The sequence below is a fragment of the Hipposideros armiger genome, unplaced genomic scaffold, assembly GCF_001890085.2.
Source record: "Hipposideros armiger isolate ML-2016 unplaced genomic scaffold, ASM189008v1 scaffold_53, whole genome shotgun sequence".
NCBI classification, from domain to species: domain Eukaryota; kingdom Metazoa; phylum Chordata; class Mammalia; order Chiroptera; family Hipposideridae; genus Hipposideros; species Hipposideros armiger.
The window spans coordinates 3,116,526-3,135,847 of NW_017731403.1; the positions used below are offsets into that span (position 1 = coordinate 3,116,526).

At 38.3% G+C, this 19,322-nt stretch overlaps 2 protein-coding genes across 6 annotated transcripts in view; both read right to left on the reverse strand.

Annotated features, from left to right (window-relative positions):
- The window catches only part of SMIM14 (small integral membrane protein 14), a 68,334-nt gene extending 58,501 nt beyond the window's left edge, over positions 1-9,833 (reverse strand). The window contains exons 1-2 of one of the 4 annotated variants that reach the window (XM_019640825.1): positions 9,515-9,799; positions 1,967-2,079 (exon numbers count right to left, since the gene is read on the reverse strand). Coding sequence is in view for 1 of the 4 variants with exons in the window: in XM_019640823.1 (XP_019496368.1) it covers positions 1,999-2,079; positions 9,515-9,781 (348 nt within the window). In the remaining 3 variants the exon portion in view is untranslated. The other 3 variants (XM_019640823.1, XM_019640824.1, XM_019640826.1) reach the window with 3 other exon arrangements.
- Positions 9,834-13,535: 3,702 nt separating this feature from the next.
- The window catches only part of LOC109381805 (protein enabled homolog), a 40,472-nt gene continuing 34,685 nt past the window's right edge, over positions 13,536-19,322 (reverse strand). The window contains exon 3 of one of the 2 annotated variants that reach the window (XR_002123815.1): positions 13,536-13,899. The gene's annotated coding sequence lies outside the window, so the exon portion shown is untranslated. Of the gene's footprint in view, positions 13,900-18,281; positions 18,579-19,322 lie in introns of those variants that run through there. The other variant, XR_002123814.1, reaches the window with a different exon arrangement.

The following is a 19,322-nucleotide window of genomic DNA, read 5'->3' on the forward strand; positions in this document are numbered from 1 at the left end:
GCAGCCAGCGTGAGCGGCCAGCAGCCGCCCTGAGCAGCCGTCCAGAAGCCGGCGACTGATCTGCCTCGCCCAGGAAGAGCACAATGATGGTGCCAACTTGGGTCAGTGAAGCAACATCCTCCACAACTAGACTAAAGAACAAAAGGGCAGCAACTTGTCTGTTCCCCTTCCCCTAATTCCCCAGCGCTGTTCCCATCCCCCAATTCCCCAATAAAAATCTTAAAAAAAACACCAAAACCCACAGCAAGAGCAAAATACAAGTAATTCAGAATGCATGCAATTTGTGTTTATAAGACAGAAAATAGAGATCCTGGCCAATGAAACAGGGAACTCAGAAGAACCGTTCTAAAAAGATGAAATGGGGAACTCAAAAGAGGCATTTATCTAAAAAGCATCAATTCTATTGATTAGAGATCTCCAAAGTTATCAAACCATGAAGTAAATCATATGCCAGAAACTGCTGGAACTGCCCCCAGGACATTCAGGAAACCTACACTTGAGTTTGCTCTCTACTCTATTTTTAACCTTATTCCCAATTATATATTGCAGAGATAATCACTCACCTCTAAAAAAAGCATTTTTCTAGAAATAGCTTCCTGACCCCAAGTTTTTACCCAGTAGCCATTTAGAAAACTGATCAACGAAATGAGGAGAGGTATCCCAAAACTCTGGCTGCCTTTCATATGAAACAGGGAGAACAAAATGTTTGTCTATCAATTCCAGTATCACTATCATATTATACTGTACACTAATGTACTATATAATAAATAGTTGGGATTACTTTTATCAGATGACCCAACACCTCAATGTAATAAGGTGTTCAAATTCACTCATATACGTACAATACTTTTTTGCAACATATTCATTTGCTTTATTCTTTTATCAGAAACAGACCTCAAACATAGCTATAGCTAATAATAATTAGCTCTACTAACTACTTTACCATCCTAACAACCACCCTTCTGACAAAGTCAAAGCAGGAAAATTATCCCTGCTTTAAAATGAGGAAAATAGGTTCAGTTAAGCTAGCAATTTAACTATGATGACACATCTGGTATGAGACAGACCTTGGACAGGAAGTCACAATGTAAATTCACTCAGATACAAAGTCACTCCGTATCTGTCAGATATGACCAACTATGCTAGTTACATTTGTTTCACCCCTATAAAGACAACTGTAGAGCAGTACAGAAATTAGATAACTATCAATTGACGTTCTATTACTTGTTATTAAAGACCTACTTTTCTCTTAAACTACTTTGATGGGAAGTGGACAAGGAAAGGATGCAGACTCAAATTCAAATCAATCAATCATTATTTGTTAAAAAATGTGCTAAAGCTAACCTGGGGGAAGTTAAAGACTTTTTAAAACTTTAAATATTGAAATAAACCCTAAATATAACAATTCTCTGTGCTTAAAAGTTATGACTCCCTGAACTCTATCATGACATTTTTTAAAAATTCAAATTTATAGCCAAGCAATTAGAGTTACAAATTCCTTATAATATTCCCTATACTGATCCATTAAGTTAACCCTGTATTGTTCCATCCAGAAGTAGGTATTTATAAGAGTAAAATACAATAAAAAGCACCTCTGAAATTCTTAGCATAAAATGTTTTTACAGGATAACAAAAAGCTTAAAGGCACTCTTTCAGAGGGCACATTATTCAAAAGGAAGGGACTAGAACAAGCTAGAAAAAATGACTACAAAAATGTGTATTTTCCATACAGTAGAATGAGCATGTATACATGAAACAAGCTTGGCATGATCAGGAGGTCTGTGCAAAATATCACTATATACATAGATCAGGTATAGATTAGAGGATGCCAAATCTTCATTTATGCACATTCAACAAATCACAACTTCACTTAATGGCACTATTAAAATTTTGGGAATGCACCTATTCTCACCCACTCATTTAAAAGTAAAGAACTGAGGCCCAGAGAAGAACTTCAGTAACTTACCCTAAGTCACACAGAAGAGATGGGATTCAAACCTATGTCTTTCTCACTTCTCCTTTCCTGAAAAGGATATAGCTAACAAGTCCACAGGGAACTAAGTAACTGGCAGAAGAGTTCTGAGGAGGATAGAGAAAAAAATTAACAGCAGCCCTTAAATCCAAGGGTTGGCAATCAACTTAATTATTAACTGTAATTAATTCATGACAATAATATAATTACATATCAATTAGCCAAAATAAATGTCACGAATGATTTCTGTGATAACCTCTCTGGAGAAAGCTCAAATTCAAAGAAAAGGAAGACTACTTTTCTCCTATTAAAAGCTTAACTGTTCAAGGTCATCAAGAATTTTCTTATGTCCTTAATTCTCTCATGTATCTGCAGCACAAGACTCTATTAAAGGTCCACCCTAGGGCTGCCGTCACTTTTCTGGACATTCTCAGTTAATGTGACCCTACTTTCCTATGTCTTAGACATTACCTTCTCTTTCCTCAGTGACCCTTTTATTCCTTTACCAGCATTTGATCGTATTCTAGGAATCACCCTAGGCTACGCTTGCTAAAACATCATAGGATAGCAAAAAGAATACATCTTAGATAAATGATTCAAGTTATGGCACTACACTGAGAAATGGATAAATTACTTAGCTTCCCTGTGTCTTCTTCAGTTTCTCTACAAAACAGGAGTGTTAACTGAAACTATTCATTTTAAATGGTTGTTGCAAGGATCAAGTGAGAATTGGTAAGAGTGCTTTATAAATGGAAAAATGCTCTGGGCCAATTCAACTCTACACCCTCCGATTTGAAATGTATCTTCAACTCTCAGCCCAAGTTCTTATAAACTGCTTTAGAGTGTTTGTATTTCCCGGGGCTCAGCTATCACTCTTAGGCACAAAAGGGAAAGGGAGAAAAAAGTCCTCTGTTCGGAATTTCGGTCCCTCATCTAAGGTTTTCCTGTCCTTCCCTGGTAATTTCTTATTCCTGGTACAATCCCAAAGATTTTCTCAAGGTCCAGAGATAAAACTTATTATAAATGGTCAAAGAAAAACTTTTCAATTGTTTATATTCAATATCATAACCCAAAGTTTCATATTCTGAAAATGTTTTCTAAAATTTCTACTCGAGTATTTAATATACCTAAAATTAAAAGAGTATTTAGTAGTCATACTCTGAATTTAAAATTTTAAACTCAGGAGGAAAAAGGTCTTTTTCATAAGTTAAAACTGAAAAATTCAACAGAAAATGATATAAAAATTCCATACTATGTGATCCCAACTCAGTGAATAAGTTATTTTATAAATGTTAAGAAAGCAGTTTCCAACAGCTGTATTACAAAGTTCTAGTGTGTTCTGAAATTGGGAGGTACATACAAGTAATGCTAAATGTAATATTACCTAGTTTTTTAAAAAGTATGTTGCAAGATAAAACAACAAGATAACAACCAGAACAATGACCTCTAAGTCTGGTGCATATACCATGAAGATGCTTACTCTATCCCTAACTTGATTTGAAGAACCTTTATTAACTGTTAAATTTTAAAAGCACTGCACCTGTAACACTTGTCAATGCATGCAGTCAAGCAAAAACCAGCTTCATTCTGTACTTTTTTACAAAGCTGAGACTCACATCTGTGCTTTGAACTAAATTTAAAAAAGGAATCGAAAATTCAATATGAAAATAAGCAACAAGTAACTTTCTTCAAAAGAACCGAAGTTAAAAATGTTAAAAACAAAATGTAAACCTTACTATACACTTAAAAATTGGTTTTAGTTTAGAAAAATATACTTTTCCAAAGAGTTGAACTTAATTTTAAAAGCTATAGACATTTATAGTTTTAAAATTCAAATGCAGGAAGACTAAAAATAAATAAATAAAACCACAAAAGTAAAAGGTACTATCCTCTCAGTAGAGGCCTCTATTAAAAACCTTCATGTAAATGTCCCAGGCATTGCAAGTATATGTATGCTGTTTATAATTGTTGAATTATGATTAAAATCACTACATTTCAAATCATTAAAATGTCTTAAACATAACTTGTTTTGTAATTAAACTGGTTGCTCTAATTATTCAGAGCTTGGTTAACGATTTAAAGCCATGGTTCATCGCAATATTTATAACGGTGAAAACTGGAAACTACATTATGCCCAAAATTAATCAGTTTATTCAAAATATCTTATAAAATGTTGCCAGTTAAAATCAAGTTTAGAAAGCTTCTAAGGCCATGGTTCTTAAAAAGCTCATTAACTAAAAAAAGAAAAATTAGGATACAAGCTTATGTTGGTATTACATCTCATTTACACGAAAATGAATCAAAAAAAAAAAAAAAGACTAGAAGGAAATACATGCATAGAGATAACTTCTGAATGAGTGGATTATATTTTGTTGTTGGCTTTATATATTGCTATCCTTTGCAGCTTTTCAACAAGCATGTCTTGTGTTTACAAAGGAGGAGGCTATTAGAAATGCATATCCAACGTAAGTTTAAATAGAACAAAACCATGAAAGTAGTTCTAGCATATTCTGACAGCTAAAACAAGTAGGTTTACTTAATATAACTTTCGTGATTTGTAAGACAAAAAGACTAGTCGACACTGTTGTAATACAAAATACATGAGCTTTGGGGTCAAGGGTAACTTGTTTGAATCCCAACAGTACTAGTGGCTTTACCTTGGGCAACTTACCTAAGTAACCAGAGCCTGTTTCCTCCAGTGTAAATTAGGGATAACAATATCTGGCTTGGAGGGCTGATGTGACCCAACGTAACGTAAATGAAGTCAAGGGACTGACATATATATTCCACAAATAGTAAATTCCATTATTATTGATATTCAGGCAAGTAATTATTTTTTAATTTAACTTCAACTTTCAGCCCTCTTTCAAAATGGTTTTGAAAGTGCCCAAGCTGTTCTTTACCTAACTGCAGTTTCTACTAAAATGTGCCCAATTATAGAAGCAACTATTCATGTGGTTAGTATGTGTTCTGTAGGCCAAAACATGAACATACAGATAAACACATACCACAAGAATACCTTTATGTGTAAGCCTGTAGTAGTAATTTTCTAAGAAGTTTTACAATCTTAAAAAAAAAAATCCTAATATAAACCACAATATAACAAAGAACAGACAGGACTGCTTAATTTTCTGCAAAATATTTATAACCCATATACTAATATATCACTACTTATCATCAATTTAGACAATTTATTATCTTGTATTGACGTTTTTATTCTAAGTCTTATTAAATTATGCGGGGAAAGATTATTACAAATAAGTTATTTTAGCAATGTACTGTTTTTACAAGTATAAAATAAAGTTGAGATTTCTCTTCATTTATTTATTCCATCAACAAGCCTACCGTAATGATTGCCTAATCGGTAATCCCTGACTCAGGGGCCTGCCTCCTAATGCAACAGGGCAGACAGCCACAGACACTTGGGTATGGAAAGTAAAGTGATGTCACATATCGCTGTTTACAGAAGCCCAAGGTGGGTTAGGATAGAGCTCTGGTAAAGGTCATATGTGACCTGACCCTCCATAGATAAACACAGCCAGGCTTAAAGACTAGAAAGAGAGTAAAGACAACCAGCACTTCTCTGGATTAAGTCCCCCAACAAAACAATCAAGGCATCAATCAAATTTAACATTTTTTTTACTCATTTAGAAAGGGATCTTGCAGTGAGAAATTTATTCAGTTTATGATGATCTAATGGTAGTCCAAATAGTAAAACACCCAAATCAATGGAGAAAATGTAGGAAAAGTCCAAATGACTGTACAAGCAAACAGAAATGTTAGATGGGTTTTCGGTGTGTGAAATGCAAGGTAATACACAAGGAGAAAATACTTCAAATTTACTTTAAGCCTGGTAAGCTGAGCACTCAATATAACAAAACAAAAAGACGTAGGAACTTGATTCTTGACGTCACCTTCCAGCTATACAACTTCAGGCAAAAAGACCAACAAAACAATGGGCTTCAATAAGCATAGAATTGGAAATGGGACAGAAAACACTACCCTGCCCTTAACAAAAGACATGGCCTATCAAAACCAAAGTACTATCTACCGTTCTAAACACTGTAGCTTTGAGGTAATAGGGGACAGTGATTAAGAAAACAGACTTGGGTTGAAATCCAACTTTCTGCCACTTGCTATGTTTCAGTTCCTTCCTTTGTACAATAGGAATAGGAATACCTACATCTGAATTGCTCTACAGTTAAATGAAAAACACATACGAGTTTTTAGCTTGGTACCTGACATAGTGCTCCCCAAAATGGCAGCTATCGTTACTAATATAAAGAACCAATCTCCCAGAGAAAAGCCATTAAAATAATAAGACATTCTTAAACTTTGATTAAAGTTTAAAAATCACCTGAAGCACTTGTTGAAAATGCAGGTTCCTGGGACCCATTCCTCCCAGGGGTTAAGTCTATAGGTCTAAAGTAGAATGTGGCTCAAACATCAAGAATTACTGAAGTAGGAGAATCAAGATATTGCCCTATAAAAAGCTGAAAATTGGGGTTCTTCCATAGAAAAAACTGGTCCAAATACACAGTATGTACGGTTCAAGGGGAATACCAATATAGTCACCAAACTCACTCATTACACCAACATTCATTAAGTGCCTAGTATGCAGTGAAAAGAACAGACAAGGTTCCCATTTTCAGAGTTTAATTTCTAGTGTAGGAGACAGAACATAAAAAATAAGGAAATTCCAGATACTGACAAATGTTTTATCAGGAAAACAAAAAAGAATGGAGAGATCATTGGGGCAATCTCCTTGAGGAGGCAACATCTGAACTGAGACCTGAATGACATCAAGGAAATAACAGCAGCCAAGATCTGGGAGAAGAGTACTGAAGCCCTAGGGTACAGCAAGTGCAAATACCCTAAGGCAGGAGCAAGCCTGGCGAGTTGCAGCAAATATGCTAGTGAATCTGGAACACAGGAAGAAATTGATGTGCCCAGGCTCCGGAGTAATGATCTAGGTGACATAAGTGTAAGGTAGTGCCAAAACATGTAGCGCCTGGCAAGTCTTGGTAATGAATTTGGATTTTATTCTGAATGCGATGGGAGGCTTTCAACAAAGGGGTGATATAATCTGATTTACATTTTAAATGATCTCTTAGGCTGTAATAAAGGGGAATGCACCATAAACACCAAAGTGGAAGCAGAGAGACCAGGAAGTCAGTGCAGTGGGCCAGGTGAGAGATGGTGATAGCTGGCAAAGGCAGTAGCCAGTAGGGGTGGAAAGAAGTGGACAAATCTAGAATATAGGCATCTGAGACTAATTACCCAAAAGATACAGAGCAAAAATTGAGATTTAAAGGTTTTAGGTAAGTTTATGACTAACAGAAACCCAAATGGGTTATCAGCATATTTAGGATACTTCATAGTATGTATGTACTTATCCTTTGAAGTTGAGGTAAAGGGATATTTCCTTCTCTTTTGGCACCACCCATACAGCACTGGACTAAATGGGAAAACATCCAAGACCCAATGTTTAACAAAGCATATTAAACGTGATTCATAAAGTAAAATCTTTCAGGACTTTACTGCTGCAGGCCTAGACAGATGGTCAGCATTGGGAGCACACTGGAGCAATGGAATAGAACTAAATTAGCAAAAACTTTTTCAGCTTCCATATTGTCAACTCAGGTTATTCTTTGCCTGCTTTCCCAAGAGTTAAATAAGCAAAGCCTTACTTTGCCATACAATGCATGTTAATTTTTTAAATCTTACAATATCATTATAGATATTTGGAAGGAAATCTTTTAAAACCATGATCTCAATTGTTATGGTCTGGCAAACATACAGTGAAGTTAAGGTCCCTAAAAGTTAAGGTCCAAAAGTCCATATTTGAGAAAGCAGATTACAGAAAAGCATATGTGGTACGATACCATTTTTGCATAAAATATACAAATACAAAAAATCTGTTTGGAAGGATATAAACTTCTACTAACATTGGTGATCTACGAATGACTTATTTTCTTCTTTTTTTGCTTATCTGCCTTAGCATTTTCTCCAATTATCACAAATTATTTTGTATAAGCAAAAATATTCAGTTATAGGTTAACATAAAAGGTAAAAAAAAAAAAGGACTTAAAAAAACAATTTTATTCGTCTAAATCAGCAGGATTCCAGCTGTGGATTTAAGAAAAAAGATCTCAGCTGCCCACACGGGAGGAAGAAATTTGTTAAGAGGTCCATGTTATACCACAGAGGAACATACCTTTCAAGGGAGTAGTCTAAACTCATAAGAACTGGATTTGATAAGGGGCAATCAATTAGCACATACTTCGGTTTTTCTTTCTTGCTCTTTACCAAAGAAACACCTCAATAAATGAGTCCTCTGGAGAAAATGTTCTTTTTAAAAACCAAGTTAGGACAAAAAGGAGGTTTGGTCTTCAGGTCTCCTTCGTTCCCTCGAGGAGCACAGAAGGTGACAGGGCTCAGAACAGGCTACACTAGAGGAATCTGTGTGGTCAGTCACCTGAAGTGGAAGGCAACACACGCTTTCTGCAACCTCCACAGAACTGGGCAGTGAGAACGCTTCCTCAAGGTCTCAAGACTAAAACACCTGAAAGGTCTACGCCGTCCAAGATACTGCAGGCACAGTTTCCAACAACTTCTGACAGTAACACACAAAAATTGGAAGGTCTCTCTTCAATAAACACAGGTATTAACGTGCTTAAGGCTCATCTGACTTTTTTGATGCAAATCCAAGACATTCTCTTAGTAAGGCCATATCTTCAATTTGCAAACTAGGACAACTGAAAACATCCTATTGACTCTCTACAGCTAATAAATATCATGGCCAAAATCCTACCGCACACAGAAACAAACCACTTTGAAAAACTTTGGTTTTAAACGGCAGCATGGGACTTCAGGTACTCGGTAACCAGTTTATGGCACATTATCTGTTCGAATAAAAGGTATTCGAACTTTCGTATTCGAAAAAGGCTACCTCTTTACTGTCAGTTCCACTTTCTGAACAAATAGAAAAATGGGAATCCTTTAAACTTGCAACACAATAAAGGATAAAAAGCTCCCGCTTTCTGGATGACAGCTTTCCTGTCACATCAATCACAACAAAAGACGCATCCTAGTGACTTCATCAAACCCGGCAAGAGCTGAGGGACAGAGGTAAATGATAGTGTGTGGATTTCAGTATTTGTAGGTTTCTCTTTCCAGCTACGACTCTCTCTTCTTTCTACTCCATTATAAGCCTCCACCCAAGTTGACTGTCTTACCCTAAAAATAAAACCACCCGGGGCTACCGTCCACTTTCCTGCCAAGCCTGGACTCTGGTTTCCTGCAGAGAAAACCAAATTGCAGGATCTCTCTCTTCGCCGGGGGACGCAGGCTCGGCAGGAGCTGGTTTCCCCCGATGCAGAGTCGCCAGCCAGCCCGGCCGGGGAACCACGGAGCCCGAGAAGCAGTCCCGCTCTACCGCAGCCACCGCAGTCCGCGAGAGCCTGAGGAAACCTCCGGGAAAAACGGGGGTGAAGGGAAGGTGGGCCGGCTAACGATGGTGGGAGATGGGGAGACACTCACCCGCCCAGACAACAACCGACGGGGCGGGGAGGATGGGGGCCGGGACCAAGGCTCGGCAGAAAGACCGCCTGGAGCTTCCGGAACGTTGCAGCTGCTCCGGACCCCGCTGCCGCTGCTGCTCCTGGCCGCCGGCTTCCTCCCCTCCTCTGTTTTGATTCGACTGACCACGTCACTCTTAGCCACGAGACCCGGATCTGCCCGCTCCCGCGGGCGGCGGCGCAACAGATTGCAGCTGCTCGAGACCCCAGCGGCCCGTCTGCCGAGCATGCGCGCGCTCCGCGCCTGCCCAGTGCATCCGGGGAGGCGGGACGGGCGCGAGCGCTACGGGAGCGAGCATCGCGCTATTTGTGGAGCGTAGAGCGGAGGTTGCAGTTCCGGTTGGGGGGGTGGGAGGTGCCGAGTGTTGTTAAGTGGTGAGGGCGAGGCTCCTCGTCTGTTGAACCCGTTCGCGTAGCCTCTGTTTCGTAAAGGGTGGATAATTTTCTGTCCTGTGCGTCTCCCTTTGCCTAAGCGGATGCCTTTCCACTCCCCGACTCTTTAGAACAGCGCGGGTAGAGGTAGAGGTGGGCGCAGGTTAACGTCAGCTGAGACAGGGTACCACTGTAAAGATTGTTTTTGATTACTCAGGCCCAGGTGAAAAGTGGACATCGAGGATTTTGTCTAATGTACAAAAGTACGTCAAAATGTGGCAGTTATTAATCCCTTATAACCACCCTAACGTATTTGCACCCGGAAGGCTGACTAAAATTAAGCTCAAGAGGAATATTAAAAGGGAAGATGCCACCAAAAATGACTTGCTGGTGGGGAGATGGTATAAGGAACGGGGAGGGGAAAGCAGTTGTTAGGCAGCTAGCCCAAGCCTTTGTTACTTTGACCTTTGTTATTTGAGCCCCTTAGGGGCTGGAAAAAGGACCTATTTGTGGGTAACAACCTCATTTCTTTTTAGACCAAGTTGGTCCTTCCTACCTCAAATTCTGACCACCTCAGTCTCCCTGCTAAGCCTTTGGGGCCCGGGAAATTTCTCAATTTGGCAAAATTTAGGGCTACTCTTTTGTTTTTTTAAGGTCCATGAGTTGGCAAACTTTAATTAAAATGGGATCAGTGGTAAAAGTGTGAGTTTCAAACAGAGATTTCACAAAGATGCCTCTTTGCCTATCCTGCAGGAGAGGTGAAAGCTGTAAGAAACTTCCTTTCTCTGACTTGGTGACCCTTTCACTTACCCAGACTTGAACCTCAGCTATTGGGTAATCATCTCAACTAGCTGAGTTACCTTCAGAAAATAGTATAATCAGTAAGAGCTTTTTAATTAAAGTGGCTATTGAATGCAGGTAAAGGTTTCTAGAAAATTAAAGGTTTCTGGTAAAACAATGTTTCCTAGTTAATTAACAGATTAAAAGTTTAAGTCAAGCTTCTTGGCCCTTAATCTGCAATCTTAAACTCTGTTTATTAAAATTCAGAGAGTTTGAGCTAGAATCTAGGGGCCTAATGAAGTTCATGAGCTGACCCTGTAGTCTTTAATCTGTGGAATAGGAAGTCTTGTATGCTTGGGCGCACCCATGTGCAGATATGTGTTTTGAGAACATATCTGTGCTTAACAGATCAGTATGATACAAAACTAGGCTTGTACACATGGTTGCAAGATTATGAGTACGTGCTTGCTTTATAAAGGAAAATCAAGATGTTATGATCCCTGATAGCTAGCTTCCAAGTCAGCGCTGCGTTGATTCTCACCTCTGGAAATGTAGTCTTCTCCACCTCTTTGAATCAGGGCTACCCCATTTGACCTGTAGAATACAGCTGCTGGTGTGTGACTTCTGAGACTAGGTCATAGAGTCACTAATTGCACCTTTTCACCTCATTCTCTTGGATTGCTTGATCTAGGGGAGGCTAGCCTCCATACCACTCCACTCAAACAGCCCTGTGTCTTCATATAGAGAGGAACAAAAGCCTCCACCAATAGCCAGCCCACACTAATTTGCCAGCCATGTGAATGAACTACCTTGATTGAGTTGATCCTGCAACCCCGACAAACATTGTATATACTGTCTACTGATCCAACATCTGCTTGCAATCTTATGAGAGAAAGGGCCAGCTCTTCTAATTATATGAAACAGAGTTTGAAAGGAGTCCAGCTCATATCATTGTCTATGTCAGAGATTGTTTCCTTTTAAGTGAAATAGGATTCTGGTTTTGAGCCCACAGCTAAGAATACGAGGTATGTCAATTAAGTTCTCGAACTCATCCTAGAGAAAGTGCTACTTACCTCATTGCTGAATATCACTATGGTAACCTTCGAAGTACTGCCAGCACCTAGTGCACTCTTCAAAGCAATTTTGGAACTCTTTCTTGAATGGCCTTCAGAGCTGTCATCGTATTACCCTTGATGTCCTGAATGTCATCAAAATGTCTTCCTTTCAATATTTCCTTTATTTTCTGGTAAAGAAGTCATTGGGGGCCAGATCAGGTAAGTAGGGAGGACGTTCCAATACAATTAATTGTTTACTGGCTAAAAACTCCCACACGGACAGTGCCATGTGAGCTGGTGCATTGTTGTGATACAAGAGACATGAATTGTTGGCGAAAAGTTCAGGTCATCTAACTTTTTCACACAGCCTTTTCAGCACTTCCAAACAGTAAACTTGGTTAACTGTCCAGTTGGTACAAATTCATAATGAATAATCCCTCTGATATCAAAAAAGGTTAGCAACATAGTTGCAATGAGTTCACGAACTTAATTGTCAGACCTCGTACATAGTGCTAAAAACTACCTTTTCCAAACCCACTGTGTATTTGAAGAAAGCATGGGCTGTTGGAGTCTATCTATCCCTTTCCCTCTTGGCCTATGACCAGTTAAGAACACTACCTCTACTGTTATCCCTTCAGACAAGAACAAGTGAACATTACCTTTTTGGGGAATGCTGTGTTCTAAAGAGAGGGTATTCTCCTTATGTTATGAGGGAGGGTAGGGAATTTTCCCTTTCCCCAAGACCAGGGAGGGAGTCACCAAAAGAATCACTTATAAAACTAGGGGTGCTTGAACCCTCTGAACCATTGCCTGCTTCAATAAGTTGAGAATTGGTGGTTGTCTCCACTCTAAAAATTGCCAAGCCATTGACCTAATTCTGATAGGGAATGGAAAAAGAGACATGAGAGGGGGTAGGTAAAGATGAGAGAGGGTGGTGTGAGCTGAGTAGTGGGGGAGTCTGCATTTCTACTGTTTGGAATGGTAAAAAGTTTCCCAAAAGTCAAGTGGTGTTATATGGTATAGCAGGGGCCTGGACAACTGTCCCATCACCACACAGCTGCACAAAAGTACATGCAATACATACCCACACCAGCTGTATATTATCTCCAGTTCAAGTAGTCAAAAGAATCTCCATTTGTTAAACTAAAAATCTTATCTTTTAGAGATACATCATGATGTATTTACAGATGAAATGAGAGTCCTAAGATTTGCCTCAACTCTTCTAGTAGTAGGGGTAGTGGATATAGCCGTGTGTTATATTGTTGAAGCTAAGTTTTGTTATACTCTTTCCTCTACTTTTGCATATTAATTTGAAAATTTTAATACTGAAAATATTTTTTAAAATATTTGGGCACAAAAAGCTTTTGTAAAAAAATTGAATCAATCAAAATTTATAGACTTTATTTGGATTCCTATTTGAAAAAAACTGTCAAAAATTATTATATAAGACAATCAGGAAAGTGCAAACATTAAATGGATATTTGATGATATTAAAGGATTTCTGTTAATGTTTTCTGTATAGTAATGCTATTGTGGCTAGGTTAGAGTACTTTTCTTTTAGAGACATATAATAAAAATATGAAATGTGATGTTTGAAATTTGCTTCAAAATTGTCACGGAGAGGAAAATGGGTGGTGATATAGATGAAAGAAGATGGACCATTATTGATACATATTGGCCAGGTATTGATAGTTTTTGAAACTGCATCATTATTATTATTTATTTTTCTCTTTACTTTCATAAAGATTGATCCATAATTTATATTTCTTCAAGAACATGTTTATTGTTGGTTGTTTTTCATTTCATCGCATGGTATTTTAAAATTTATTTAAACTTGCTTTTTCCTCTATGAAGAGTACACTGTTGATCACTCTAATAAGCAAGAGTTCAATATTACATTATGTCTAAATATCAGTAACTGAAATCAGAAGTTTTAGAATTTCCCAACAATATTCAGAAGGTACATGTTGCAACACTGAATTTCTGATTCTATATGCTCTATTATTTCCATATACCTATTAAACTTACATTATCAAAAATTAGTGATGTGCTGGAGCCAACTCATGCTTGCTCCTTCCTTATGAAAGCCAATCGTGTCCATCTCTTCCCAGCTTCATGTTCAGTGATGTCACGTTGGTAGCTTGAAATTGGCACAGTAAGAATATTTACACCATGGAAATTGACAAATGCTACAAATCAAGGGCTACTTCCCCCAAACCTCCCCCACCCCCAATTGTTAAACATTTACTATCACAATACTACTAATAATTTCCTTCTTGCCATATGAAGTAGATACTTGTTAGGTATCCATAGTGCCATTCACACAAAGGTGGCCCACTTGAAGGGAGTTTCAAATACTAAAGACTAAATTTAACATATTAAAGGAAATAAAGATTACTTACATGGCAAAAAGAGTTTTTAATGTAAAATAATTATCTGTATAAGCATTATTATACATAATTGTCCCAAACTGCAAAGTATCCAATTGTTATTCAATAGAAAAATGGATAAGTAAACCACAGTTCATCCATACATGAATGCTCAGCATAAACAAGAATGGTTTATTGATACATACAACACAGATGAATCATAAATGCATTATCTTGAGTGAAAGAATCTAATATCAAAAGATGACACTATATGATTCCATTTATATAACATTCTAAAAAAGGATAAATACAGGAATAGATATAATTCACACAGATCAGAGTCAATAATAGGTGTGGAAGAGGGTCTAAATACAAAGGGGCAGCAAGAGAGAATTCTTCCAGGTGTTGAATTGTTTTGTGTAGCCTGTCTGTGGTGGTGCTTACAAGAATCTACGAGTATGCACGTATAAAATGTCATAGAAATGTACAAACATCAAAAAATTAATTTTTATGTAGTTTTTTAAATTTGAAAGAAAAAATAATTCTCCGCATAGAGAAGGAGCTTCCTTGATGCTTTAAAAAATGTTACCTTGTTTATCTACATTTAGCTTAATACAGGTTTTCATATATATATGTGTGTATATATATATATATATATATATACACACATATATATATGAAACTGTGTCACCACAACCAGGAAAACTAATTTATTGTACCCAAGTGTTGCTTTTGTAAAACCCTCCCTCCTTGAGCCAGCTGACTGGCATGTTGGTTAAGAGCTGGCTTGGGACGCCAGAGGACCCAGGTTCGGATCCCACATATGAGGGCCAGTGACACTGCCCTCTACAGCTAAGATGCTGAACAACAGCTAAACCTGAAGCTGGGCTGCCTGTGAGTTGCTGCCCATGGCATAGGCTGTAGCCCCTGTGGCAGTGGGTTGCCATGGGCTACCGTGTGTAGCCAGCAGCCGCTGTGATGGCCGTCCGGAAGCCAGCAACTGATCTGCCTCGCCTGGGAAGAGTGCAATGATGGTGCCAACTTGGGCCAGTGAAGCAACGTCCTCCACAACTAGACTGAAGAACAAAAGGACAGCAACTTGCCTATTCCCCTTCCCCCAATTCCCCAGTGCTGTTCCCATCCTCCAATTCCCCAATAAAAATCTTTAAAAAGATAATAATAAATAAAAAAAACAAAAAATAAGGGCCAGCTGAGTGGCTCAGTTGGTTAAGAGCTCGCTCAAAGGGTTTGAGCTCTGAGCAACAGCGGTTCGAGTCTGGCCCAAGCTGAGCTGCCTCTGAGCTGCCAACAGGTGGCAGGATGGCTCAGCTAAAAAAAATAATAAATAAATTAAATTAAAAATAAATAAAATCCTCCCTCCTGTTCCTCCTACCCAGGCAATCACTGATTTTAGTTTTATAGCTATAGATTATGTTGTATTTTCTACACTTTTATAGAAATAGATTCATACAATATATACTCCTTTTTTTGTTTATCTTCTTTCACTTAGCATATTTATTTTGAGATTTATCCCTACTTCATGTATTGGTAGTTAATACCTTTTTATTGCTGTGTAGCATTCCATTGTGTGGATATACTACTATTTGTTTATCCATGAACCTTTGGGTTCCTGGGAACCTTAATTCCTCCATATCTTACCAATAATTGTTATGGCCCGTCTTTTAATTTTAGGCATTCTAATAGGTGTGGAATATTATCTCATTGTGGTATTAGTTTGCATATCCCTAATAGCTAATGATGTTGAGCATCTTTTCATGTGATTATTTGACTTCTATATGTCCTCTTTGGTGAAGTAAATCTAAAGATTTTAATGAAGTAGATTTCAAGAGATATAAACATGAAATATAACCTTTCAAGTATTTACTATTTCCTCTAAGAGCTCCCTTTTAATTTGTTTAAATAAAAGCTATTGATATATAGCTCACACACTATAAAATTCACCCATTTAAAGTGTATAATTCATTGGGTTAGTATATTCATAGATTTGGGCAACCATTATCGCTATCTACTTTTAAAATATTTTCATCACTCCAAAAAGAAACCCTATAACCACTAAGAGTCACTTTCCACTCACCTACTTCTTCTAGCCTCTGGCAACCACTAATAAACTTTCTGTTTCTGTGGATTTGCCTATTCTGACATAGCAGTGGAATTGCTAGAGCATATTGTAACTCTAAGTTCGACATTTTGAATAATTATCAAACTGTTTTCCCAAGTGGCTATACCATTTTATAATCCCACCGGCAATGTATGAGAGTCCTAATTTCTCCACATTCTCACTAACACTTGTTATTGTCATTATTTTATTCAATTTTAGCCACCTTAGTGGTATTTCAATGTGGTTTTGGTTTGCATTTCCCTAGTGACTAATTGTGTCAGACATCTTTGCATGTGCTTACTGACAATTTGTATATCTTCTTTGGAGAAACATCTATTCATATCTTTTACCCATTTTTTTAATTGAATTGTCATTTTATTCAGTTATGCTAGTTCTCTATATATTCTGGATGCAACTCCCTTATGAGGTATATGATTTACAAATATTTTCTCCTATTCAGTGGGTTGTCTTTTCACTTTCTTAATAGTGTCCTTTGAAGTACAGAAGTTTTTAACTTTGATGAAGTCCAGTTTATCTATTTTTTTCTTTTGTCACTGGTGCTTTTGATAGTATACCTAAGAAACTACTGCCTAATATGAAGTCATGAAGATTTACTCCTATGTTTCCTTCTATAAGTTTTATAGCTTTAGCTCTTATACTTAGGTCTATGATCCATTTTGAGTTATCTTTGGTATAAGTTTTGCATGTGGAGACATACTTGTCCCAGTACCATTTGTTGAAAAGGCTATTTTAACCCATCTTTTTAAGTTTTAATTTCTGATTAGGAAATATATCTGTGCAAAATTCATGCATCACTGAATTTCTGAACTAATTTTTATCATACTTATTTAATGACTACCAGAATTATCTGTCATCTCATGACCTGAATTTGAATAATCATAGTTTTAGTTTGCTTTCACTTCTGAAAGGTCTCCAGGAAGTAAGCTGTATTTGCTTTTCAAAAAAACCGTGATTCCGGGTATAGTAATAGTTTGTTATTCTTAGGGACAAAAATGTGTAACTATTTGCAAATTTAACTTTTAGTACTAGTTAACTCTTTACAATGTTATTTAGTCCTATAGTTTCATTTCTAATCACACCATTTTTTTTGAAGATTTTATTGGGGAATTGGGGGAGGGGAACAGCGCTGGGGAATTGGGGGAAGGGGAACAGACAAGTTGCTGTTGTTTTGTTCTTCAGTCTAGTTGTGGAGGATGTTGCTTCACTGGCCCAAGATGGCACCATCATTGCACTCTTCCCGGGCGAGGCAGATCAGTCGCCAGCCTCTGGACGGCCACTCACGGCGGCTGCTGGCCACTCACACTGGCTGCCGGCTCCACATGGTAGCTTATGGCAGCCCACTGCAGCAGGGGACTGCAGCCTATGCCGTCGCCGGTGACTCACAGCATCCCAGCTCCAGGTCGAGCTGTTGTTCAGCATCTTAGCTGTAGAGGGCAGTGTCACTGGCCCTCATATGTGGGATCCGAACCGGGGCCCTCTGACGTCCCAAGCCAGCTCTTAACCAATGCGCCACTCTGCCAGCCCTAATCATACCAATTTTTGAAGTGCAAAGATATTGATAGAACCTTTTGCTTATATCTAATAACTTCATTAGAGCGACAGCATTGATTCTCCACCTAGCTTCAAAGTTTACATTTTTAAACAATTAAACTGTGTTAATTTAGTTAAGCAGGAACTATGGTTTCCAGAAATTCCCTTCTCTACATAGCTATAGGTTAGCCTGGGCCACAGAGACATTTTGTGCAAGACTTAGAAAGCAGCATTGCTTCACTGGCCCAAGTTGGCACCATCATTACGCTCTTCCTGGGCGAGGCAGATCAGTCGCCGGCTTCTGGATGGCCGCTCACGCTGGCTGCTGGCTACACATGGTAGCCCATGGCAACCCACTGCCACAGGGGCTGCAGCCTACGCCATCGCCGGTGACTCATGGCAGCCCAGCTCCAGGTTGAGCTGTTGTTCAGCATCTTAGCTGTAGAGGGCAGTGTCACTGGCCCTCATATGTGGGATCCGAACCTGGGCCCTCTGACGTCCCAAGCCAGCTCTTAACCAACGCGCCACTCGGCCGGTCCACATACTCACTATCTTTGAGAATGCTTCCTGTCAATAAGACATCCAAGGGTATGGTTAATGGAGAGTCAACTGGTTTATGCAGCTTTTGCCCCTAATTAAAAAATGTTTAGAGGGTATTTTGTTCAAGCACCTCTTTGTGAGCTTTTATTTCTTACAACATTCAGTTCAAGATGATCACTTGGATCTTCCCCTGTATTCAGCTTTGGTATACCAGATGAACACCAGATGGGATGAAATGGCCTGGGGAGAAAGAGTAAACTTTTAGATCTATTAAATACAGGAGCACAATGTACAATATTGGCTAGGCTTGCTAATCAGCCGCTTAGGGTGATAGAATTAATTTAAGGGAAGTGGCATACTACTATAAAAGGAATGAAAATTAAAATATGGTTGAAATTTAGAATGTATGATTTTTAAAAGGTATATTGTACAGCTGTCTCTCTACCCGAATGTATAATTGATATAGGTATAATGTTTGAATAGAAATTCCCCCTACTGGGCAGAATTTTAAAAAGAATAATATAATCATCAACCCTTTGACCAATATTAGTTGGAGATGCAAAATAGGAGCCTTTAGTTACCTAAGCCAGGCCTTGCCTGCTACTATTGTGGAATTGGGCCTCTCATTTCAACCAACTGTTCAAGGATATTAGGCAATTGGCCTAGTTCAGTGATAACAGTTCCAGAATGGAACTGGTTCAGTATGGAAAGCTGTGCCTCAGTGTCCAGTAGATGGTAAAAATTCTCATGAAAGAAGATAAGAACAGCTTGGTCCAGGAACCTAAATTATAGACTGTGTTCCTGGCAGTGATAGAAGAATTAGATACAAATAAATGTCCTACTCTTTGAGTATATACTGACTCTTGGATTGTTACCAGTGGATTTGCAGTTAGGTCTGGCAAGTGGGCCATAGATAATTGGATGATAAAAGGGGCAGTGCTCTTTGGAAATCTTTATGTAAATTCTAAGGGCAAACCAAAATGG